We start from the raw sequence: 25196 nt of genomic DNA, 5'->3' as shown, positions 1-25196 counted from the left end.
CCCATAATCATGAAAATTCTAATCCGTGGGGGAGGGTATACCAATAACTCCAATCTTACCTGCCCAATTTTCCCCCCCAAATCGTGAAATTTCTAATCCGTGGTGGTGGTGGTGGGGGGGGGGGGGGAGTGCTAGTATACCTACTATGACTCTAATTTTCAATATCACTATTAATATTTCATTCTCTTTACGGTCTTTTAAGGAACAATTTTGTTTATTCCGAGGAAAAAGTAGGGGGGATTGAATCCTCCCTGTTGCTATGTTCCTAATGGTTAGGTCTAACTCTGCAAAAAAGTAAGGGGGGAGGGGGGACTTAGCCCCCCCCCCCTCCCGGTTCAGACGCCTATGAACAAAAATGCGTATATATCTTTATACACGTGTATTCAAACGAAGTCATTAAAATGTAATTTTTTTTTCAGTTCTAAGAGGATATCTGAAGCCGATCGAATTCTTTACTCGCATCTTTTATACATTCTCTTGATAAAATGTACACCAATCTCATAATTTAATTTTCCGAAAAATAATACTCTATGAAATGTTGTTATCCAGAGATAATATGATTATAGGCTTACCTAATATTTTTTTTTATTTATTCCGTCCCTATTCCGGCGATTACGGCATGCCTTTACCTGCAGCTAGCCTTTTTCTATCAGTGACGTCACTGTTTCCTTATAAGGTCATGTCAAAATTCGACAAACTTGTAGACTTTACATTTGTCAATTTGTATCATGTCAGATGTGCTATTGCCGAGCCTGAATTTACTAATGCAGAAACTACGGATTGAAAGTGTGCAAAGTTGAAGGTCTAAATAACTAATGTAAACAATAAAGTTGCAAAATGTGCATCATGCGAAGGAACTGAGTCAAATCTTACACGTGTTTATGCCCGAGTTTTATAGGTTACACGATCAGAATTACACATATTCATGCTCAGGCTCACACATCAACACGATTGCATATTCGGATTTACAAGTTTACATGTCTGGATTTTTGAACACGATTACCCTCCATAATTTAAATGTTTGTGTCTCAATTAGGGAATAATCCAACTTTCTGCAACACAATCTTTTCTTTCAATGATATGAAAATTTGAAAGTTTTGATGAGATTTTGATGGTTGAAAAATAATGGACAGTTGATTAAACTTGCTATTTCTTGATGTAGTGTTTGTATCAAATCACTGTGATAGCTGTGCGGATATTTTTATATATTGTATACTTAAAGAAAATATACCCATTTCCGCCCTGTGCGATATAAATTGATAAATCGCCTAGGGTGTGATATAAACCCTAGGGGTGGGATATAAACCCTAGGGGTGGGATATTTGGAGGATATCTATATTGTGCGATTTTAAATTTGCTTTATCCAACGAGTTGAAATGGTGTATATATTCGCGAGGCTTGCCGAGCAAATATAACCATTTTAACGAGTTGGATAAAGCAAATATAAAATCACTCAATTATAGATGTTTTATATATCTCATACAATTTGATTTATATAATGAAGCTTTTGAGACAGTCCCTTATATGACCTCAATTGATTTTTTTCCAAAGATTAAAAACGATGATGCAACGTTGTGTTCTGCAGTTATTGTGACCTTGCGCAATATAATTTAGAACGTCATTTCTGAGATAAAGGTAACTGTTGTAATATAAAGTTTCACTGAAATAAACTTTGAAATAATTTTTAGCTCTAAATAATTGTTCTTATTACTTATATTTCTTATACATATATTCCATCCTGTATTAGCCCTCGGTCGCTTATATCAGCCCTCGAGCCTGACGGCTCTCGGGCTGATATACCGCGATCTCCCGCTAATATAGGATGCGACATAAAAATTGTAATAATCTATATATATCAACTACATCTTTTCTGGTCTTTTCGTCAGAGCTCGGGAAAACACTTCTAACGTATAAAATTACTCAAATTGAATTCGTTTCCCATCAATTTGAGTATTTCAGCATTTGGTGGACAGCATTTACTGTCTTTACAGTCTTTTCTGTGGTATATTTTAGGTTACACAAAAAGTTATCAATCGTGGACGCCTACATATTAAATTCGAGGTTGTTCATCTTTGTCAATAAAACCTGAAATATGCGATTGCTGTAATCATTGATTGGTACGATCGCGGAAATCTACCGGATGCCACACGAGTGTTGGTAAAACGTTCAACGGAAAACGTTACAACAGGAAGAAAAGTTCTAATGGTATTGTACAAGTCAAAAACAATACACGTAATAAAAAATCAAGTCTCTCATAAAAGATCACCAATAGGAGTTGATTATTCAGAGATTGGTGGATTAAATAATTTTCTTCCAAATAAAATTGCACGTGCAAAAACTACATGCTGAGAATCAATTGCAAACTAGACAACGAATAAAGATCTAAATTTGGAGGGGATGTCTAGACGTTATGTCTATTTTACAAGAAATTCCTAGAAAAAAAATAATGATTTACATCCAATCAAGCGACGCTAAAGAACGAAATGATATCGATATGTTTACACATTCAGTACGATGAACTATATGAATTACATGCATGCATCGCTTAAGGTCAGACGACACGTTCCTTGAGAATCTTTTTTGTATCTCCTCGTAATAAAGAGTTCTAATAAAAAATATTAATTTTATAATTACTTTAAAAATGATCAAAATTTACTTGATTTTGGTTATATGTGTACATGGTTGAGTGGTTAGAACCGTGGCCGCTCTCTGCCAAAAGCGTCTAGGTTCTAGAGGTCGTGAGTTCAAAGCCCCGCCCCGGCGGAGATATAGTTCTAATTTAGTGAATTTTGCTGTGCTGTAGATGTATTTATTTTATATCAGCAATTCAAGTGTATTTTCAAGAAGATTATAAAGGAAATTGCATACTCTAGTATTTTGCAGAAATGCCTGGTAAGGTACCCTAATTTTTTGCAAGAAAGCTTGTCAAAGTAGTAGTAAACCATTAACAAATTCCTGGAAAAAGTTATCTATAATTGAGGAACGTGTCGTCTGACCTTAAAGTAATAAGATAGTTACACATTTAAAAAACATCAATTAAAACTTCAATATATATGTGCCAGACAGTCTCTGAACAATTGATAAAAATGGCTATCGAAACCCTAAGAGCTAGGAGCCGTACACACAAGACAATTCTTTTCCCTAACCTTAGTTAAAAAGAATAAAGCTTGATACACTATATTAGTTATATTATATATGCAACACAAAACTTCAATACTGTAGAATCATTAGATTTCGTGTTGCTCAATTTTCGTTGAATTCGTGGGTACCTCGCATCCACGAATTAACATCCTCAACGAATTGATAAATTTGGGTAATAAAGTCATATTTCCTTTTGTAGATATATCAGACTACACAAAATTACATCCCCACGAACCTGTAAAATTTTATCCATCCACGAAAATTGACCCCCACGAAATTTAATGATTCCACAATAGTATATCAAGTACGGTAGATTCCTTATTTTACGCGAGTTCTTAATTACGCGATTCTATCGTTATGCATCAAATCGCGAGAATTTAATGAAAAATGAAAGCGAAATATAACTGCGGATATTAATTCCTCGCGTTTTATTAGGAATATACAGTAACTTTGGTATAAAGTTAACATCTTGTGTATGTTCTAGTATTTATTATATTTCACAAACATGTTATCAACGTTATGAATTTTGTTCAGTAAAAGAAAGGCATGCATAAACAAGCGTTTTACTCCGAGAACTGTGTACACTGTAAATGTAAACCAAACCGGAATAGATGGTGTGACGTCCAAATAATTAATATTTTGGGTTTTCAATACAAAAGAGCTCTACATCATGTCAGCATCAAAACGCAGTAAATCGGATTTTTCTGATTTCAAACGTGTATTTAAGCTTAATATGTAGTTTATTATGTAAACAAAATGATCACATTTGATAATTTAAACCACTTTATTAATATGAATAAAATATGTTTCTGACTTTCCTTCCCCTTTAAATGTTATTCAAAGTGATTTAATTCTTTCCACAGCATGAGGAAGGAAAAAGACTAATTGAAATTATTCAAACATGGAGACGGAGTATACCTATATATGTAAGTATATAATAATATCAATCTAATCTCTCTTTCTTTCTCTTTCTCTCTCTCTCTCTTATTGTTTAATTTTATAAAGCGGTTACTTTTGTAGAATCCATGACCTTATGTAGGGCTTCCTTGTTAAATAGTAAATCCGTACGTTTGCTTGACATCTTGACATGAGAAAAGTTTGCTTTTCCCTTTAGAATTAAAATGGAGATTACGTATGCATACATGTACATCTCTTAGTCATTTCTCTCTCTCTCTCTCTCTCTCTCTCTCTCTCTCTCTCATTATGCAAACACACGATCATTAAACGCTTGCTTGAAATAAGATGACTTTATTGAATAAAGTTAGAATATAGAGTTAATAATTTTGGCCCCTGAAGCTAGGGTATAGATAATGTCTGAGATTCCTTTGACTCTTGTCCCATTCTCCTTCCCACATCTTTTATGTTGTTTATAAAAATAAAACCTGAAAAAGTAGGATGTGAGTTAAAAAAATTCCCGGATTTGGCTTTAAACTCCAAAGTGAAGCTTAGACTGCAAACAAGAGACTCATTGACACGTCAATCTACGGGCAATGGTAGGAAGGTGATTGTCAGCGCCTGTTGTTTTCTTGGTTTTATTGTGTTTATTATTTTTTATCATTTTCATATTGCTAATCTATAATAAAGAACACTTATTTCTACATTGTTAGTTTCTTTACTTTTGCCTTAAATTTTAGATATTATTGTGATTTTTCTTTCCAAATCAACTGCTGAAAATAATCAGTATGGGTAAGTCGATATATGTTCATACATATGATATACATGTTCGTTGAAAGATGGCATTTGTTATTTTCGTAATAAAGCACACAAACAAAAATAGAAAAGAAGCATAAAGTGACTTTAATCATAGAATATTTCATATCTTGTCTAGAAATCTATGTTTAGAGACGGCAAGGAAATTTGTGAACACGGACAACAAATGTAAATTCAAAGAAAATGAGGCTGCTGCTTTTTTTAAAGCCGGTGAGTTCTTTGGGTTTTCTTCAGATTTGTTATAAGCATTTAGAATCAATATTATAGTACTAATAATTGAAAATAAATGCAGCCAAAATAACTTTGGGAAATTCATTATAAAAGAAGTTAGTAATGAAATGGGCAATTTTAATACATTTGCAGGCGTCATACGTGCAAACCCATTGTAGATAAACGTCGATGTAAAAAAAAAAATTGTAGCTATACACATTACATAGAAATTGCATTATAAAAATATAACTATCAAATTTCAAGTTGATACATGCTCTTATCGAGGAAATAAAATACAAAACACGAGATAATATTTATGTGGGCTTTGAAAAGTATTTTTTTACTGAGTGCAGTCCTTATAAGATGTTATACACATAAGAGTTATTTAATATTGATAATATGACATTGTTAAAATATCATAAATCATATGTGATATATAAATTTCATATCTTAATCATTCACTCACGTTATGAAAAAAAATATTTTGATTTAAAAAGTTTGTTGATAAATCTTTTTCTGCACATGCGTTTTGAATATGAATGTCTTAAGATATTATAAAAGAACCAAAATATGACGTCATGTGATGCTCTAGCTCAGATCTTGTGCAAGCATGTTGATGTAATAAAAAGATTAATTTCTGTCAAACCCTAAACATATGACAAATAATAAAGAATCAGGAATCAAACGTTGGAATAACATTTTTTTAAACATCGTCTTTTCTTACAAGCTTAAAATACTGTAATATAGAAAAAAAAATACAATGCCAAATCTCTTTAAACGCGACTTTCTAAAATGTTTAAAGGAAGTGAACATGAAAAAATTTAATTTTGCATAATAAATTTTAAATGCCTTTTGAAACTTATAAACGAGGTCTTCAACCTTAACGTTTATTTCTATCATGAGCTTTTATCAATTTAACACACTCAGTGAAAGGTTTATGGAGATAACCCATTTTTCCCCAGCATGCATCTGTTCTCTGACGTAGATAAGCCTCATTGCTGCTGGTGACTGGGTCAATGATAGAACTGGATCATTGTTTATACAAAGTTGAGAAAAGTTGCAAAGAAATATTATGCCTGGATGTGCAACAAAGTTTTGTACTGTCATAAGGGGACAAGAATTCAGTATATTTCTTTAACTGAACCTTAGGTAACTGTACATGATTTGTGCAAAAAATGATCAGCTAATTTTTGAAATATGAGACCATGACATTCCAGATGTTTGTTTTGAAATGTGGCAGTCAGTGTTTACATAGATAAAATGCATTTGTAGATTTCAAATAAATGTAAAGAAGAAATTTCATTTTCTTTGTGGGGTTTCTTACCGTTATTTTTTTTAAATGCTCTAAAAATCTTCCTCTATTATTTGTTTTTATCTTATATTAGATCTTGATGATACCTATGCCGGTTACGTTTGTGCTGTCAGAAGAATAACAGAACTAAGTCACATATTAAAAATCAGGATGCTGAGCAATGCTCCTTGTGTGCTTATTTATGTAGCACACATAATGTTCAAACTCATAACAACAAATTAAGAAATTCCAGAGTGCAAGAAAAGAAAATAGGTCATAATAACAGTGGTCCAGGGACATTCGATTCTAGTTATATGTAACATTAGCTTCTGGTAGGCATGCATCATTCTGAGATCCAAAAATTTTCTCCATAAGCCCTGTTTCAAATTGACAACTCTTTACATCCATTTCAAGTTTCAATTGACATTTTGATGATGACATTTTATCTCTGTTACTAAGCATGTGTAAAAATGCAATGTGTCTCACTGACGTCAGCATCGGTGCTGCCCTCTCTTAGATGCTTAGAGATAACCCAGCAGGGAGGTAATGATTTTAACAATATGGCAGCGCTCGTGGATTGCAAAAATTAGTCATTTTCAGATAAAATTATCTACATTAAACAAATGTGAGCCCTTGATAATTTTTTCCTGTTCACTTCCGTTAACTCAAAGTTAAGCCCCTGTACAGACACTTAAACCAGGCCATTGTTACAAGCATCCTTGAAAGTTTTCACTTCATGGATGCATAGACTAAAGTCATTCCGCCCTGACGGCATAAACAGATTAATTATCTACACCAAAATGAACATCAACTAAAGCATCCTGATTTTTTTCTTCTGAAAAATTTGAAATAGTGTTGAGTAGGGTTTGTCATGTCAAAGTAATTTTTTTTCAAAAAGGCAATCATTAGCCAAAATGTTTTTCAAAATACTTTTTCACTTATTAAAGTTTACTCAATTTAGCGTTGTAACCATTTTTGTCTGGTATTGTATTACATGCATAGTACTTTGATATCATATAATATTCTAAGATAAGTATTTGGTTTGTACTGTCGCAAATGAGATGTTAACTATTGTTTATATTGCATCTCCTATTCCTTTTACAGATAACAGTACCTGTCTTAACACGTGTGAATTCGAGATGATCAATGTACATGATCGGAGGATGAAAAATTTGAAATTTAATTTTACATTTGATGCTGAGTACAAATTGTTGAACGTTTGTACAAAAACGAGTGCCGCCGTTAAAAGCGTTCTAAACATCAAATGCTTATCATGGATGAAAGGTAAAAATAACAATTACATATATATATCTATCTATCTATCTATCTATCTGAAAATTGATTGTTTTCTTTTATATGCTGTATGAAATCGTACATTACAGGTTTTTATAACATAAAACATGTATGTAACGGGTATGTATATTACTTATAGACACTGTGAATAATGATCAGTTTAATAACGTTCGTATTATCACTGTAGATTACTATAGGCATTGGGAGTCAGGAATCTGTTCGCTGCCTAATGCAGAGTGTGTCAGAATAAACACTTTTTGTGTATGTCATTGCATGTCTGGATATTTCATACAAAATGGAAACTGTTTAAAAGGTAAGATTTCAATAATTACTTAAAAAATAAATTATTTTATTTTATAATATTGGTTTTTTACAAATCACAAAGGTACCAACAGCGTTTTTTTTCTATCAAAACAAGCTTTATTTTAGTCAACTTGTATGTTTGCGTGAATCGTTTGATACAGATTTTTTGCTAGAGGCAAATAATAAGGAAATGATACATCTATGGCCGTATAAGCTTTGAAGAAAAAATGTATAGCCAACACCCGTTTTGATTGTGAAAATATACAGTTAGCATCCTCCAAAATCTGAATTCGTATATTTTCCTAGAATACATAGAATAAAATACGTTCTAGACAATTATATGAAGACACAACTACTATATAAGCTGGTGTCAATGATGTAACTACAATAAATGACAGAGCAAAATTAATAAAATCATTTATTATCTAAAGAAAAAAAAATGGAACCCAATAAATGTGTTATTTGTATTATTTGTACACTTTTTCATGTAGCAAACATAAAGGTAAATGAATCGTGTGAATCTGACAAACAATGCACGGGTACCACATTTGCCAGAAACTGTAGTGGGGGTCTTTGTTCATGTCAGGATGGATTTATCTTAATAAACAATGCCTGCCATCAAGGTAAGTATATATATATATATATATATATATCCAAGAAAAACCTCAGTGGTCGGTGAAATATATATAAAACTTAAATAAATGAAAACACAAAGATCGAGTAAAACATAAGCGGTTTCATTTTCTTCAGACGTCATACTGTATATTGTGTATATATATATATATATATATATATATATATATATATATATATATATATATATATATATATATATATATATAAAACGGAATCAAATTCTTCACATCCAATTAGACAAAAGCAATGTCAAAATTCGGTCTTGTCGGGTGTTTCGACGACGCGTAGGGCAGTCCTTCAAAAGTTCTCGGGAAGCAACAATTTAGTTCATTGTGGGTATTAAAAACAGGATATCAAAAAAACCAAATGCGCCACTAGTACAGCAAAAAAATCCTTGGTGTATGTTTCATGCCACGAACAATTGAGTTTTGCTTATATCAAATGACTTAGTACTCATTAGGTTCAAGTTTTACAAATCAGTGGTGACACTAAAGCAGCATTATTCATTTCAGTCATTCTTGGTTGGAAAAAGAATTATCATTGCCAAATTATGGGTTGAAAAAAAAAGATGTCTCCCTATATGAATGAAAATGTAAAAATATATTCACAACAAATAGATGACAATGGACAAATGATTAAAATAACAAAAATGAATACACGCAGTATATCCCGTTATACATATTAATAAGCATCTCTAAAACCAGGCCCCGCCGTCACCAACATCCCTCAACTCAATACTCAGCCTCAACTCTGAGGTTTTCCCTCAAATTTATTCCCTCACCCTCAAGTCGCCGTCACCACTCAAAATTGAGGGATAATCTTGAGGAAATCCTCAATTATTTAAGTATACATTCATAGCAACCTTAAGTTCTTCCTCAAGCAAATCCAACATGGCGAACAGACGTAGCAGACGACGTAGACTGCAGCGGTATTGGAATAGACCGTCCAAAAGGGTGATTCGGGACCGTCTGAACCCCTTAGAAGCGTATACTGACGACGAGCTTTTTGAGCGTTATCGATTTAGACAGGTGTCGGTAGTGTATCTTCTGAATTTAATAGGTGGTACCTTATTAGAAAGCACTAGAAACAATGCCTTACCCCCGATGTTGCAGCTGTTTGTTTGTCTTCGCTTCTTTGCGACAGGCGCTTATCACAAACTCATAGGTGATAGTTTGAATGTATCAGAGTCCACCGTCGGCAGATGTTGCAGATCGATAACTGAGGCCATCCTCCTTGTTCGCAAACAATTTATTGTTTTTCCGAGAGATGATGAAGCCCGGAAAACAAAGCAAGAATTCATCAAAATTGCCGGTATGTTATCAGTCGTATTGTTTTGTTTTCTACTTTCTCTTTTAAAAAAGGATAACTCGTGCTTCGATTTTTGTAAAGAGAAAAATTGGGGAAGTTGTTCATCAAATTTCATATTTCAGAAAATGAAATTAAAAGTAGTTACGTTAGATTTTGTCATTTTGAATTATATTTTATGGATGAGGTTCTTGCATCGTCCCACAAATTTTTCCCTTGGGATATTTTTAAGGTTATTGTTTTGTTTTGAACATATTTAATTGATTAAACGAAAGAATCAGAAACAAGTTCTAACAATGATACACACATCTTCTGTTTGACCACGTAAACTCAACGGATTATTTATAATATTACGTTTACAAAGATCATAGTTTAATACACAGTTATGTCTCAGCTTTGTATGAATAATGTTGTTACACCGTTTACCAAAAGAAAAATCAATAGAAAGTTTCGTAACTTTAGGCATGTGTTTGCGAAACAAATTGATCGAGGTGGCTGTTCTGGCTTCTAAATTTGGTGTATTCCACTGATTGACAGCATTGGGTACAATTTCATTTCATTTGTCGCCAACCACGATATATACAATAACCTATCACCCCCCCCCCCCCCCTCCCCACGCACAGCACATGCATCCCATGAACTTTGTGCTTTAAGGGTGTCATATTCTTTACCATTCTAATATTTTTACACAGGATTCCCGAACACACTTGGCTGTATCGATGGCACATTTATTAGAATCCTGGCTCCAACTGAAAACGAACCGGATTTTGTAAATAGAAAGGGATTTCATTCTTTAAATGTACAGGTCCGTTTTTTTTTTTTATTATTTTTTTCTTTTTCGGTATTTCAAATCACATTATATGCTTGAAGAAATTTTGAAGAAAAGAACTGAAAAATATATTCAACACCCATACCAACATCTCTGCAATTAATTAATTTTGTAGTGTTATAATATGCAATAAATCAGCAACATGTCGGTCCCCTTATATAATTGGGGTTGAATTTTATTTTTGAATAGATGGTTTGTGATGCCAAATTTAAATTCACAAGCGTCTGTGCCAGCTGGCCAGGGAGTGTCCATGATAGTAGGATCTGGCGAGAGTCCTCCCTTTGTCGACAGTTTGAAAGAGGTAAAAAATATAGTTTAAAAAAATGAGATCCAGTTGTCATTTGATAGAGGAAATAAATATATATTGAAAGCATTAAAACAATGATGATGAGTTTGTATTTTATAAAACGTGTTGTACGTTTAGGTGAACACAATGGAATTTTGTTGGGCGATTCAGGATACCCCTGCAAGCGATTTTTAATGACGCCTTATCTTAATCCACAAACAAACGCTCAACAAAGATTCAATGCTTCCCTATGCAGAACGAGGGTGCTCATTGAGCAAAGTTTCGGCATTCTGAAACGGAGGTTTTCCTGTCTTCAAGGAATTCTGAGGCAAAAAAGTTTATTAAATTAACATAAAATACATTAACTTCTAAATAACCACGATTGTTGTCTCAAAAGAATAGTCCTACATTGTTTGTTGAAACCATATAATTGACATTTGTTCCTCGATCAAATAATATTGACGGCCGTTCATTTGGGGAGTAACATAATCACTTTTGTCCTTAATTCAGGTCAATATCTGTATAATTACATGTAAATTAAAATATTTTAGAACGACTCCTGATCAAGCAGTGGGATACGTCGTCGCCTGTGTCATCCTGCATAACCTTGGCATTCAAACTGGTGATGTGATGGATAGAGTAGACCAGCCAATGGACGCATTTGACGAGACCGCCCACCAAGTTGCGTGCAATTCTCCAGAGGGAAGTCACTTGCGAGATTATATCGCACAGACGTATTTTGGTTAAAGGTTCGTACATTGGAATATGCACCCGCATATATATATATTATAAAATTCATAACACACCAGAAATCCCTCGAGTGTAGTTTTATCGAAAAGTAAATGTGTACATATTCCACTAAATGATTAAAACAACAATTCTTGTATTTAATTTATATTTTTTTCTTCTATTTCAGTTCATTTTGAAAATTTGGAGATACAAGTGAAAAAGTGGTTTATTTGAAGAAATAAATAGATGTGTTATATTCAATATTCCCCCAATCTCGTGTTTGTGATCTATTTAAAAGGACATGGTCACCATTATAGTCAAAATGCATTTTTCCGCTTAATATCTATTTCTTTTTTTATAATTCAACATTTAAAACATCTTAGCATTCAAATTGTAAGCAAAAATATGATCTAAGCTTTGTTTACAAGCTATGTTTCTCGCTTATAGCTCTACGACTGACAATCAAATATGGGTAAGTTGCATTACTGGCAAGCATCACCAATAATTATACGTAAACAATTTATATAAAATAAAATTTGACAAAATCGTGACCATATCACTTCAATTTTCAAAGGTAGTTGGTCATTTACATAAAGGGTCTAAAATGAATTCCGGAAATTCAGAACTTAATTTACACAACAGATAAGACTTCTTAATTTCTAATAATTCGGCCTCAATTTGAAATTTCTTTTCCTCCCTTTCTAATTTTTTCTGCTCTTGTTGAAGTTTACTTATTTCTTGGCTGAGCTTTTCGTTTTCAAGTTTTAGGTTTTTTATTTCCAATTCTTCTATGACTTCACGTGTTGCCATCTTCCTCTTCTTTTCTTTAGGCCGTTCATCTATTTATTGAAATATGGACAAATTTGCAAATACACATATACTTATAAAGAGTTATTAAAGTTGTATTGCAGCTTTCCACTTCGGTATTTACCCGTTTACTTGTAACAAAAATATATAGGTATCTCACCCATCTTCCTGTTTGAAGATAATCCAAATGTCTTGCTAGCTGAAGATTCAGAAGAAGCTGAAGCATCACCAGTGCACGTGGTCTCATTACCAGCCAGCGATTGGACAGATGACGTTGGTTCTATAAAATTATGTATTCTTTGGGATTTTTTTTCAGAATGACAATGCAATAACGTTAATATGAATTTTACTTTGACAATGTTCTACCTATAATAAATATGATATTTTTCATTACCATCGGAATCAATGCCCCCGACCAATCCAACAATATTGGGTCGTGTGTCCATTGCTTGGTACAAGGCTTCCTCCGCTTGCGTAAGGGGCGCCGTTGGTGGACCTCCCCCTGTCTTTGGTCGGCGTATGCCATCAATTTTCTCTTTCGCTAAAATTTATGTAAATTATCAACACAGTTTTGCTTTTAAAATAATTTACAAAGTCTTAAACTTTAAATGCCAATATATACCTCTTTGTTTGATGTTGTCATACTTTTTATAGATGGAATCAGATGTTCTGTCATTTTTAAATTGTCTAAATAAAATATAAAAAAAAAAGAAGAAGAAAATAAACAATACATTTTGTGCTACGCAAACATTTGGAATATCGCATTTTTCTATTCTATTCGTTTTTTTTAAATTGATAATTTATGAATCTAAACAAAATCTTTACATTACTTTAAGATCTATATTTCAGAAAGAAAATACTGGTATTGTGTGTTTTATATGTTAAGTCAAATTTAATCCAAAGAGAGGAGCGTAGATACGTAGATATTATTTATATTTTTGCTGTCTGGAATCGTGTAACGATAATATGCATGCATATATGCGTGCGGTGTGTACATATTATATATAGTATGTCAGTGTAATAATATCAGAGTGTGTTTATGATTTAAGATGTGTTATAACAATTTAATTAAGTATAAGGAATGCATTTTTATAAACTGTACGCTTTTTCTTTAATTAAAAGTAGAGCACACGGCCAGTTATTATAATTAGATCTTTAATCCGCTCCTAATAGATCGCTACACTAATAATATCAGACTGGAATATACTGGGGTTAAATTTGTGTATACACCTACTAAGGGAGGTTACAATATGTGCACAAAGGGAATCGTCTGGTCAAAACAACCGACAAGTAAGTGAAATACAGATAGATATCATAATACTTACAAGTTCAAAGTGTCTGCTATGGAATTCCAGGTCTCTTCTTTTATTTTCCCGTGCTTTCCCTTGATCCCCGCCCCTTTCATTTTCCCAAACAACCGATCTTCAAATTTCATTACCTCTTCTATTAGAATTATCTCCTCTTCACTTGTCCAATTAGCCCCCCGTTTCCTTTTCCCCGCTGTTATTAACCCAAGTATATCTTTTTCAGCCATTTTACAAAGAAATAACAAACAGACGACAGATATTTTATTGCGTACAAACATTACGTAAAAATTCCGCGAAAATGCGCGATATTATTAATGTAACAACTCAACTGAGTTGAGGGAAAAAAATACACCTTAACTGAGGTGATCCTCAGCGCAATTGGTGACGGTGATTTGAGGAAAACCTCAGTTAAGGAAACCTTAAGGACTTGAGTTGAGTACTGAGGTTGAGGGAGAGGAAAGTTTGGTGACGGCGGGGCCAGACCTTAAACTAAAATGATAAATAATATGGAATCATTAGAGTTCGTGATGGTTCAATTTTCGTGGTATTCATAGGTAACTCTCCCCTAAGAATTTACATCCTCGACAAAGACAAATTTGTAAAAAGTTAGTTCTCTTAGTGGAACTGAAAACCGACGCATCCACGAAATTACATTCCAACCAATAAGACTTTAACCCACAATCCACGAAAGTTGATCCCCTTGCATTGAATTTAAATAATTTCACAGTAACATGAACATCGCTTATTCGTACAAATAAACTATAAACCCACAATTCAAGAAAATTGGTCCCCTCGAATTTAAATGATTTCACAGTAACTCAAGCATCGCTAATGAAAAGGATAATGCTCATGTTACATACAGATAACCAGATCAATTATAACGTTGACAAAACGCAAATGCAGTGCAATCAGCTGAAACAAACCTGAAATGTTTTTATGAATTTTTATAATTTTGAGGTTCAGAAACATTTATAAGCGCTTTCATTTCATATAAATATGGTGGTTGCAAGTAGGGGACATTTATTGCTTATGCAATACACTTAGAGCTTTATTTTCAATCAATATGACTATATTTGTTTAAAAAATCATTATTTTAAAGAAATTAAAGTTTTAGGTTGTATTGTGTCGAATAAGGCTTAGTGTACTGCAATTATATAACAAATTTTAAAAACACTTTCAATAGTGCTATGAGTAAAAATACAATTTTTAAGGTCTTTTGAAAAAAATTAAAAGCAAACTCAAATATTTTTGAAGAGCCAGAATCAACTTTATTAATGTAGTTTCAAAGAATTACATTAGACTTAAATCACGCTGGCAAGTAGAAATCAACTTGATATATGTTAACATCAAAATAAATAAAGTCATCTTCTGCGCGGATCTAGAAAGAGGGAGGGCGGTGGTCGCAGTCAGGAAAATTCAAGTCATAAATATATAGTAAAATTACCGAGAGTATAGGCTCCGGACCCCCCTTTCTTTTTAAAATTTATTCTACTTGGGCAAGCGCTTGCTGTGCAAAGACATAAAATGTGTGTTCTTTATTTGTACAGGACATTTCTGCTGTATAAATAATTGTGTAGATATTTAGATGTGACGGGTATTTGAATGTCAGTCTATCGATTAGGGAATAATCCAGCCTTTCTGCAACACTTTTTTGGGAGTTGATTTTAATCAACTCTCCTTTGCAGTTACTCTGACAAACCGAAAGTAAAACAGTGTTTGGACCTAAGCACAACCCATCACCGCTGACAAGATCTTGAAAATAATAGATTAATTCGGTGTATTGTATGCTGTACCATTGTTTTTCAAAAGAAACGTACTTATAAATACCTTGAAAATAGTCAGATTTTATATAGTACAAACAATTTAATTGTTTTTTTAGTTGTATGTATTCCTACGCCAAAGTTCTACATAGTCTCGTTCAACCAGACGCTCGGATGTCTCCGTAAATCAACGACAAGCAGAGAGTCTCTCTTGGTAGTCGGAGATTAACGGAGACAGCCGAACGTCTGGTTGAACGAGACTAGATTTCAATATTGCTTGGATCCAGACGTGTACAATGTTTAGACACATTTCGATTACTGATACACAGTTTAATAGAATTAATTCTATCTTTAAATATTACACAACATGATTCATATCGGGTTTTCTCGGAATTCTTGTCGGAAAAGTTTGACAATTTATATTATAAAAAATGTGCGTAATTCAAATACGGATTAATACGGCAAAATACCATATCGTTAAAATTGATAATAATCAATTAAATCAACTCCCGACAGTATTTCAGTACTTTGTCTTTCAATGATATGTAAATTTTAAAACAAGTCTTTAAGATTTTGATGGTTGAAGATTAGTGGATACTTGATCAAACATGCTATTTCTTGCAAGGGTGTTTGCATTAAACCACTGTGATGGCTATGCGGATATATATATATATATATATATATATATATATATATATATATATATATATATATATATATATATATATATATATATATTGTGTCATTTGACGTGGTCAGTTTATATTCTAATATACCAACAGAGCTTGGAATAAAAGCGGTGAGCTATTGGATCAATAAGCAATAATTTGTCAAATATCACTACAAAGAAAAGAGAATATCTTATTAACTTTGATGCCCGAGAAAGTCAATTCTACGGATTACCAAATGTGCATAAATCATTACAAATAAAAAATGCTGTAGAAACCCAGACTGGAGAATATATTTGCTGCCTAAATCCAGAAGACCTCTCTTTTAGACCTATAGTAGGAGGGCCTAATTCATCCACCCAAAGATTAAGTCATTTGATTGATATTTTACTAAAACCCTACTGTGAAAAAGTTCCCAGTTTTATTAAGGATGATGTGAATTTTATAAACCAATAGCCTGAAAGTGTTCAACATACCGCAAAACTTGTGTCATTTGACGTGGTCAGTTTATATTCTAATATACCAACAGAGCTTGGAATAAAAGCGGTGAGCTATTGGATCAATAAGCATCCTGAAATTCTACAAGATCGCTTTACAAAAGAATTTATACTCGAAGGATTACATATAATACTTCAAAACAACACCTTTGCATTCGGAAAAAATCATTATTTACAAGTGAAAGGTACAGCAATGGGGACAAAGGTGGCACCAACATACGCCACTCTTACTCTTGGATACCTTGAAGAAAAGATACACGAACAAATACTTTCACTCTGGGGAGAAGAAGAAGCCAGATCTATTAAATCTAGTTGGAAACGATTTTTAGACGATTGCTTTATTTTATGGAATAATAGTGACGAAAATTTAAAGATATTTCATCAACTTGTGAACAACCTTGATCCAAACATCAAATTTACTTTAGAAAGTAGTGACACCAAATTACCATTTTTGGACGTTCTGGTTATAAAGAAGAATTCAAAACTATTTACTGATATATACTAGAAAACAACTGACACACATCAATATCTTCATTTTAATTCGTGTCACCCTCATCATACAAAAACTACTATTCCATATAATTTAGCTCGACGTATTTGTACCATTGTGAGCGATGAAAACACCCAAGACATACGCCTCAGGGAACTCAAACATTACCTCACTAACCAAGGTTATCCTGAAGGTCTCATTGACGACGGAATTCGTAAAGCCAGGAAGTATGATAGATCGGAATTATTAGCCAGTAAACATCCGGAAAAAACCATTGATATTATTCCATTTATACATACTTTTAATCCAAGAAATATGAACATTACGCAAATAATTCATCAGTTTAATAATATCCTCATCAACGACCAATCCACGAAAGAAATTTACAAAGATGTGAACTTCATTAACAGCAGACGTCAGCCTAAAAATCTAAAACGAATATTGTGCACTTCCAATTTTGATACTAAACACACAGTTACTAAGTGTAGAAACCCACGATGCGGGACCTGTGACCATATTACAGAGGGATCTAAGTACGACTTCAGCGGAAAAGAATTCATCGTAAAGACGGACATGTCATGTGACATTAAGAATGTATTATATGTTATAACATGTCCAGACTGCAACGAGTACTATATTGGGGAAACAAGCAATCCACTTCGGGCCCGTTTGCGTGTACATAAACAACACATAAACACCCCGGGATATCGACAGATACCGTTAAGTGAGCATTTGGACACTTGCGGCAATAAACAGTTTAAAATATTTCCATTTTACAAACTGTTGAGTGACAGTAATGTGCAAAGAAGAGAAAAAGAAGAACATTTCATCCGTATTTCTAAACCCAAATTGAACTGTTTGTAATAATAATGTATTGAATTGTATGTTATCTACTATGTTGCAAATTATATTTGTTTCCGCTAAATCTAGCTATGACGTCATAATAGACATTGCCGTTCAACGTTCAAGTTTTTTGACGTCACGTTTTTATGTTACCATTACACTGGTACTGTACCAGTTATCGGCTAAGACCAGTTATCGGCTAAACTGAGAGTTCGGGTTTATAGCACGGGACAATCCAAGATTTTTCAATTCAGTCGTCTTTTTCAAATAAAGAAAAGTAGGTTTGCTTGAAAACTTTCTTGAATATGTTTTATACATGAGCTTAAACAGTCATTGTTTACCGCTGATTTTACATCTTTGCACTTTCAGCAGTGGGGAAAATGACGTAATAAGTTAAAAATACAATATTACCTCTTTGTGATACGTTATTATATCCCTTCTTTGATTTGACATATAATATCAATACATATAACATGTATAAACAAAAGGAATTCTTTACTTTCTGAGAGATTCGTAGCGCAGTTGAACGCCTGGTTGCACAATTATGTATTGAATAGTGTACGATTTGGTGAATTACCGTATAATAATAAACGAATAATTTTATGAGTTTTGTTTATAATGTATCACAACCCCGACTACTTTAGTCTGACCCCACAAGGGACATAATTCAAATTTCATTTATAGCAGAGTATAAAATCAACATTTACAGTGATTTTACTATGTTATTATCACGAAGCCGATAACTGGTACAGTAGATCGTAAAAACTCGGCAAATTCGGGCCCTGATAAAAATCACAAAACAAGATGTTTGCGGTTCTAAAAAATGATATAAACTAACAGATTGATAAATAAGGAGTTCATTATTTAAAGTATGGCAATTTTTTACCAAAAATATCAAGAAATAAGAAAATACGAAAAGAAAACATTAAATTTTAGCCGATAACTGGTACAGTGCCAGTATAGCTTCTGAAGATTTTAAAATGAAAGCGCTTAAGCTATATTGAACGTTTTTCTTGTTTTCTTATTTAATTTATATATATATATATATATATATATATATATATATATATATATATATATATATATATATATATATATATATATATATATATATATATATATATTTTCTTTTCTGGTCTTTTCCTCAGAGCTCGGGAAAACACTTCGAGTATATTAACAAAGTGAATTCGCTTACTATAATTTTGAGTATTTTAGCATGTGGTATATTGTATGTTATACAAAAAGGTAGTTTATTGTGGACGCCTATGTATTAAGTTCGAGGTCTTATCTTTGTCAATAAGACCTGAGAAGTTGCAGTGGTGTATATAATCATTGATTAGTACGGTCTCGAAAATCTACCGGATGCCGCACGATTGTTGGTAGAACCTTAGACGGAAAACAGAACGTAACAGGAAAGAAAATTCTGATATCATGTTATTTTATAGATAATGGTATAGGCCTAATTGTACAGGCCAAAAATGTGATTTTAAAAATCATAGCTCTCATTAAAGATTATCAATATGACATGATCATTCAGAGTTTGGTGGATTAAATATCCTCCAAATAAACTGCACGTGCAGAAACTATATGCTGAGAATCAATTCCAAACTGGACAACGTTTAAAAATTCAAAATTGAGGGCGGGGTCCAGAAGTTACGTCCATATTACAAGAAAAAGACATTCCTAGAAAACAACTGTGATTTAGATCGTATTGCTATCAACACGTTTACACATTCAGTACGATGAACTCCATGAATTACATGCATGCATTTCTATATAGTAATAAGATAGTTGCTTATTCAAAACCATCAATTTAAATTTCGATATATATGTGTCAGACAGTCTCTGAACAACTGAACAACTCTGAACAAAATGGCTATCTAAACCCCAGGAGCAAGGAGCCCTATACACAAGACAATTTTTCACCCAATCTAAGTTAAAAGTATTAGGTTCGATACACTATATTAGTTATATAATCCATGTAACACGAAACTTCAATAGTATGTCATGTAACTTTGGTATTAAGATTACATCTTAGGTATGTTTTAGTATTTATTGTATTTAACAAACACGTCATCATGAAACAAAATCGTACGTATACCGAAAGCAGTTGTCTCTTACAGTACAGGTCCATACATCATGGCCGGATAATCAATTCTGTATTACGTTTGCAAATTTGTATTTGTTTTCAAAGCATGCGATGTAGTAAGTTTTTCTCATACAGTATCCTCTTACGAAATAAAGTTGCAATGTAAGTCAAAATCCTGACCATTAATCAAAAAATTTTTATCAAAAAAGAACTATCTAGCCATCCAATAAAGACAAAGATTTTTCATACATAATTGTATCATTAATGGTTGAAGTCGAAATAGTATTGAATTCAAAAATAAGTTACGTATGGTAAACATGCTACTCTTGCTTCATAATGAATGCATGTTGACCACTTATGATTAAGTTTTAAAATATTATTATAAATGAACGTTCATGAAAATCATCAGTGGTCGGGATTTGACCACTATTGCAACTTATATCATAACTGGAAAATGTACATGTATCAAGTATTATTACGGAGAATGGCGTTTTAAACCCGGCATACCACTTTGAAACAATATCAAATGGGATTTAATGTTTTAAGGTCATTTTACATGTAAAATACAACCTATATTTTTAATCATATTAAACAAGAAAATATTAAAATCAAGTTGTATCTACAATTTCAATTTGATACGTCTACGAAACGCATATTAATATATATTTTAGGTAACACTGCATTAAGTCATTCCTGTATATCTGATGTACAATGCACGGGCACTCCATTGGCAACAAATTGTAGTGCTGGTCGGTGCACATGTCAAGTAGGACATATACCAGTAAACAACACCTGTTATCCAGGTAAGTTAAATTATTTCATAATTACTTGATTTTTCCCAAATGGGCACAACAGTTAATAAATTTACATTTGAAGCTGACACATCACCTTAAGTTCGAGATTGCATATTGATGAAACATGTTTGCGAATTAAATAAGGTTCAGTTGCAACGTATGTACTAGTACATCCTAAAATATATTAGGTATACAGTATGATTTTATTTGTAATAAAATATCGACCTTCATAAAGGTACTAATCTTTAATTTATTTTGATTATATAAAGTTTGAAGTGCCTTAAAATTACAATTGTGATTAAGAACTTATGTATAAAATTCATTTTAAAAAGTTTATTGATAGGAGACCTAACTTTGGACCAGCCCTGTACTTATGATAGCCAATGTTTGGGAACTACGTATGCCAGTTGTCTCAAAGGAAAATGTTCATGCAGTGAAGGATTCTCCGTTGAGAATTATTACATCTGTGTACAGGGTATGCTTTTCTATTTTTCACAGTTCAATCATTGATGAGATATTCTGTTTTTTACTTATACATTGACCATGTTATTCACTCCTTATGAATAAAATTTTAAATATCATGTATAGCGTATTTGATGAACGTTTTTATTATTTTTTAAATTATTTTTATTTAAAATAGTTGTGGCTTTTATAATCATAAAATCATCATCATCATCATCATCATCATGTCCTCTTTTCATTATATAAAGTCAGCTTTACGTATTTTCTAACTTTAAACATATTTAAATTACATTTTTAAAACAATCTTTCTAAAAAAAAATAGATGTTTTATTTTAAATGGATAAACTCACAGAATATAGAGCAGACAGCAACAACAAATCCTTGCTTGGAGTTATTGTTGGTGGACACTTGCAGGTGCAATTCTAGTGACATTGATTGCGTTTCTCATTTATAAAAGGTTATGTCGTGAAAACACTTCAAGGTCAGTGTACTCTCTGGATTTTACCAAACATTATGTTCGTTTTTAATATTTTCAATAATAAAACTGATCAGATATATTGTTTGATTTTCTATAAAGAAAGGAACCTGTAATACATTTAGAAAACAATGATACAAAAAGAGTTGTGGACCACGCCACGCCCCTGAGAGAAAATAAACAGGTAACGCCACAGTAATGCACATATTAAAATGTATTTAAAAAGTCTTGAGTATTCGATTTTACATAATTATAAGATAATGTCTTGTTTTTTTTTTTTATAAATTTGAATTTATTAAAACCATTATTGATTATTGACTTTTTTTCTGTGATAATCGTTTATATCTTTATTAAATTTTCAAACCTATACATAATCACCGTGTTAGAAACAAATTTAAATCTATTCAAATTGCCTAAGTGTTTTTACAACGTATACATACTCTTTTCCATGTTTGTAAAAAAAAACTATAAACAAAATAGTACTCAAACTACATGTACAAGACAATGTTCATTATTTTAGGAAAATGTCGCCAACAAAAGTCCTTATGATCATTCAGAAGAATCGGTAAATTACTGTCATATCTACGATGAAGCAAGGGATGCACTTACACAAGATGGTGTTTACCATCATTTAAACGAAGAAGAACAGAAACAGGACGATAGTAACTTCGACCACGCAAGCGCTGCAGTTGGTCACGTGACAGATTTGAATGAATACAGCGTTATCAGTGACATTAAAACTGATGAAACTGTGTCGCCGACAGAAGAAAACGACGAATATTTCGTCTTAGAACAAAGCTTCAGCAAAGATGGCTTACAACTTAAAAGTTAGTTTTACCAATGGATAGTTGTGTATCCTTTGGTTTTATATAGATACACCTTAAGTGAACTTTCAGTTTTGCTATTTAAATTATTTATACTTGTGTCATACCGTGACTCCTTATTCCAATCAAAAGTACTCATCCCTGACGTGTGATGTAATATATTTTGAGTAAATTATATACTTGTGTATGTATATTTATTGTTTTATTCACCCAAAAAATGTGTATTAAAAAACCATAGAGCACCAACGATATATTGGTCTTAAGATTATAGTTATACCTAAATTCATTGTGTTGACCCCTGTAATTAATACGTCAAAAACAAGTCGGATTGCTTTGGTCTGGGTTTTCTAGAGTGGGTCAGAGGAAATAATTAGGGTCTTCCGTTTCCAACGTCACCGGAAGTGATTCAAAAATTTGGTTTCTGCATTTTTAAAGCATACACGTTTTGTGGACATTTGTGTACTGAATACAAAACTAAAAACCATTTTAAAATCGCACAACGCATTGCAAAGTTATTGAAGTTTAAAACTGACCTTTTCCGGAAATCTTAATTTTGCAGTGTTGGTAAAAAAATTAGTATTAAAGGAAGTTAAGATAGTAAGTCGTACCAAATGTCAACATTTTAAAGGGTCATGGTCACGATTTTGGTCAAATTCTGTTATTCTGTTTTTATTATTTACAATGGTTTAGAATTGCATTTCTGATGATCAAACAAAATTTGAAAGTCATCCGTGGAGTTATAAGCAAGATATACAGGGCTCACAATTCTTTGTCATGTAAACAAGGCTCGTGCCCTGTTTTTGTTTACATAGCTTCAATATATAGTGAAAAATCTTTTTCCAGCTTACTTGTTTCTATTTTTGTTCATCTTAAGCACAGATAAACTGTTAACTCTACAAATGACACTCAAATTCCGGTTGCCTATTAAACATGCCTTACTGAAGCATTGTAATTATTAAAATCAGAAAAATAATTTTTGATCAAAATTGTGACCATGCCCCTTTAATATAACCCTATCATTAATTCATAATCAAACGTTTAACGCGATCGTGTCTAGATATAAAAATATTTTTGTTTCATTTTTCAATTCAATTTCAAAGATTTTTTTAAATGATAAATATCACGAGAACACTCTATTATTATTCTTTTAGGCGAAAGGGTTATTTTTCTACGCTAAATAATGACCGGGGCAAACTGTTACACCTTTGTGAGTTCTCCATTGATATAATCTGTTTTCATTTTATATTAATATAATCAGAATAAAAAAAATTTCAACAGTCACATATATCAACTTCGTGATTTGTTTAAAATATTCTTACACCACTTTATCATACCCTTTATAGTTATATCCAATCAAGAGTAATATAAAGGATCAAATTGAAAATCGGGGATATATTGAATCAGAGTATATATATGTGTGTATACGATGCACATTTCTATTAGTTTTGGTTTAATTTCCTGCTTGGTAGGAGGGTTATCGTCAGTAAAGCCGGACGCATTAATAGAAACAAGATCACCGATGTTTTCATGTCTGTGAAAACTTTCCATAAATATGCAAAGGTCAATATCATAAAATATAGGTTTTTGACCCAGGTATTTGAAAGTGAAAAAACACTTCAATAGCACTACAATCGAAGTGTAAAAGTTACCAGAATTTGTGCCCCCCCCTCCCCCCCCGAAGAAATGAAATCAAAAACCCTCTGGCGCTTTCATCCGTGCCAAAACAACTGATTGACCAAAAAGGATATATCTTCAAATTCTTATGTCATAATTAGATTCAAGTCAAGCCACTCTTAAACAAAATAAATGACGGTTGATGTGACATTTTGTACATTAATGAATTTCTTAATGATTTTGGTCCACATATGTTTTAAGTTGCTGAATAATGCTTGAATTCCTCTTTTAAAAAAGTTAAGCTATTTTTTTTCCAAAAGCAACAAAGATTGGCTTTTGTAGACGGTGTTGAATTTAATTTCACTCTTTAAAATCAGTTTGTTTTACCTTAAATTTTTCTTCGGATTTTCTGATTTCTACCTTGTTACCGAAGCAACGTGGTCAATTTTTATCTAACATGTACATTTGAAAACAGTAAGGGATTTATGAGATTGTTTAAATGATTACTTCTATGGTATTTTAAAGATACAAGAAAATTAGACTTGGAAAACAGTTCGCTATTTACATTGAACTATTTTTATCACCAAACAACGTCTATCTTACTTTAAAAAGTTGGCGATATGGTTAATTTTATATATTGTATGCGTATTGAAATATACCCTTATCCGCCCTATGCAATGTAAACCGAAAATTCGCCTACCTTATGAGAAATAGAGAAAAATTCGTGTCAATATCTGTATTACATCCCTTATCAACCTTATATTCCAACATTAGTCCGGGGTTCAAAGGTCAGAGGGTTGATATTGGTCGGTGGTTGATGTTAGCTATGATGC

General features: G+C 32.4%; 2 protein-coding genes and 1 pseudogene across 4 annotated transcripts; 2 read left to right on the top strand and 1 right to left on the bottom strand.

The window, feature by feature from the left end:
* Nucleotides 1–3994: 3994 nt before the first annotated feature.
* Nucleotides 3995–24263, top strand: LOC128161340 (uncharacterized; annotated as a pseudogene).
* LOC128161339 (putative nuclease HARBI1) lies at nucleotides 9283–12002 on the top strand. 3 transcript variants are annotated; one of them, XM_052824615.1, is made up of 6 exons: nucleotides 9305–9895; nucleotides 10582–10694; nucleotides 10908–11019; nucleotides 11143–11332; nucleotides 11556–11753; nucleotides 11921–12002. In XM_052824615.1, the coding sequence occupies exons 1-5, from the start codon at nucleotides 9475–9477 to the stop codon at nucleotides 11749–11751; spliced, it is 1032 nt and encodes a 343-aa protein (XP_052680575.1). In that variant the 5' UTR covers nucleotides 9305–9474; the 3' UTR covers nucleotides 11752–11753; nucleotides 11921–12002. The 3 variants fall into 3 exon arrangements, 2 of the variants coding, with proteins under 2 accessions (XP_052680576.1, XP_052680575.1); XR_008240356.1 differs by lacking the exon at nucleotides 11143–11332 and having other exon boundaries at nucleotides 9283–9895; XM_052824616.1 differs by lacking the exon at nucleotides 11921–12002 and having other exon boundaries at nucleotides 9303–9895; nucleotides 11556–11770.
* LOC128161344 (uncharacterized) lies at nucleotides 12315–14334 on the bottom strand. Its single transcript, XM_052824621.1, has 5 exons — nucleotides 13866–14334; nucleotides 13163–13227; nucleotides 12935–13081; nucleotides 12701–12820; nucleotides 12315–12572 (listed from the first exon to the last, which is right to left on the bottom strand). Exons 1-5 carry the CDS (start codon nucleotides 14123–14125, stop codon nucleotides 12316–12318), a joined length of 849 nt encoding a protein of 282 aa, XP_052680581.1. The 5' UTR covers nucleotides 14126–14334; the 3' UTR covers nucleotide 12315.
* Nucleotides 24264–25196: the final 933 nt, after the last annotated feature.

This window comes from Crassostrea angulata, chromosome 8 (genome assembly GCF_025612915.1).
Source record: "Crassostrea angulata isolate pt1a10 chromosome 8, ASM2561291v2, whole genome shotgun sequence".
Lineage (NCBI taxonomy): Eukaryota > Metazoa > Mollusca > Bivalvia > Ostreida > Ostreidae > Magallana > Magallana angulata.
This window is presented reverse-complemented; position numbering and strand designations above follow the sequence as displayed.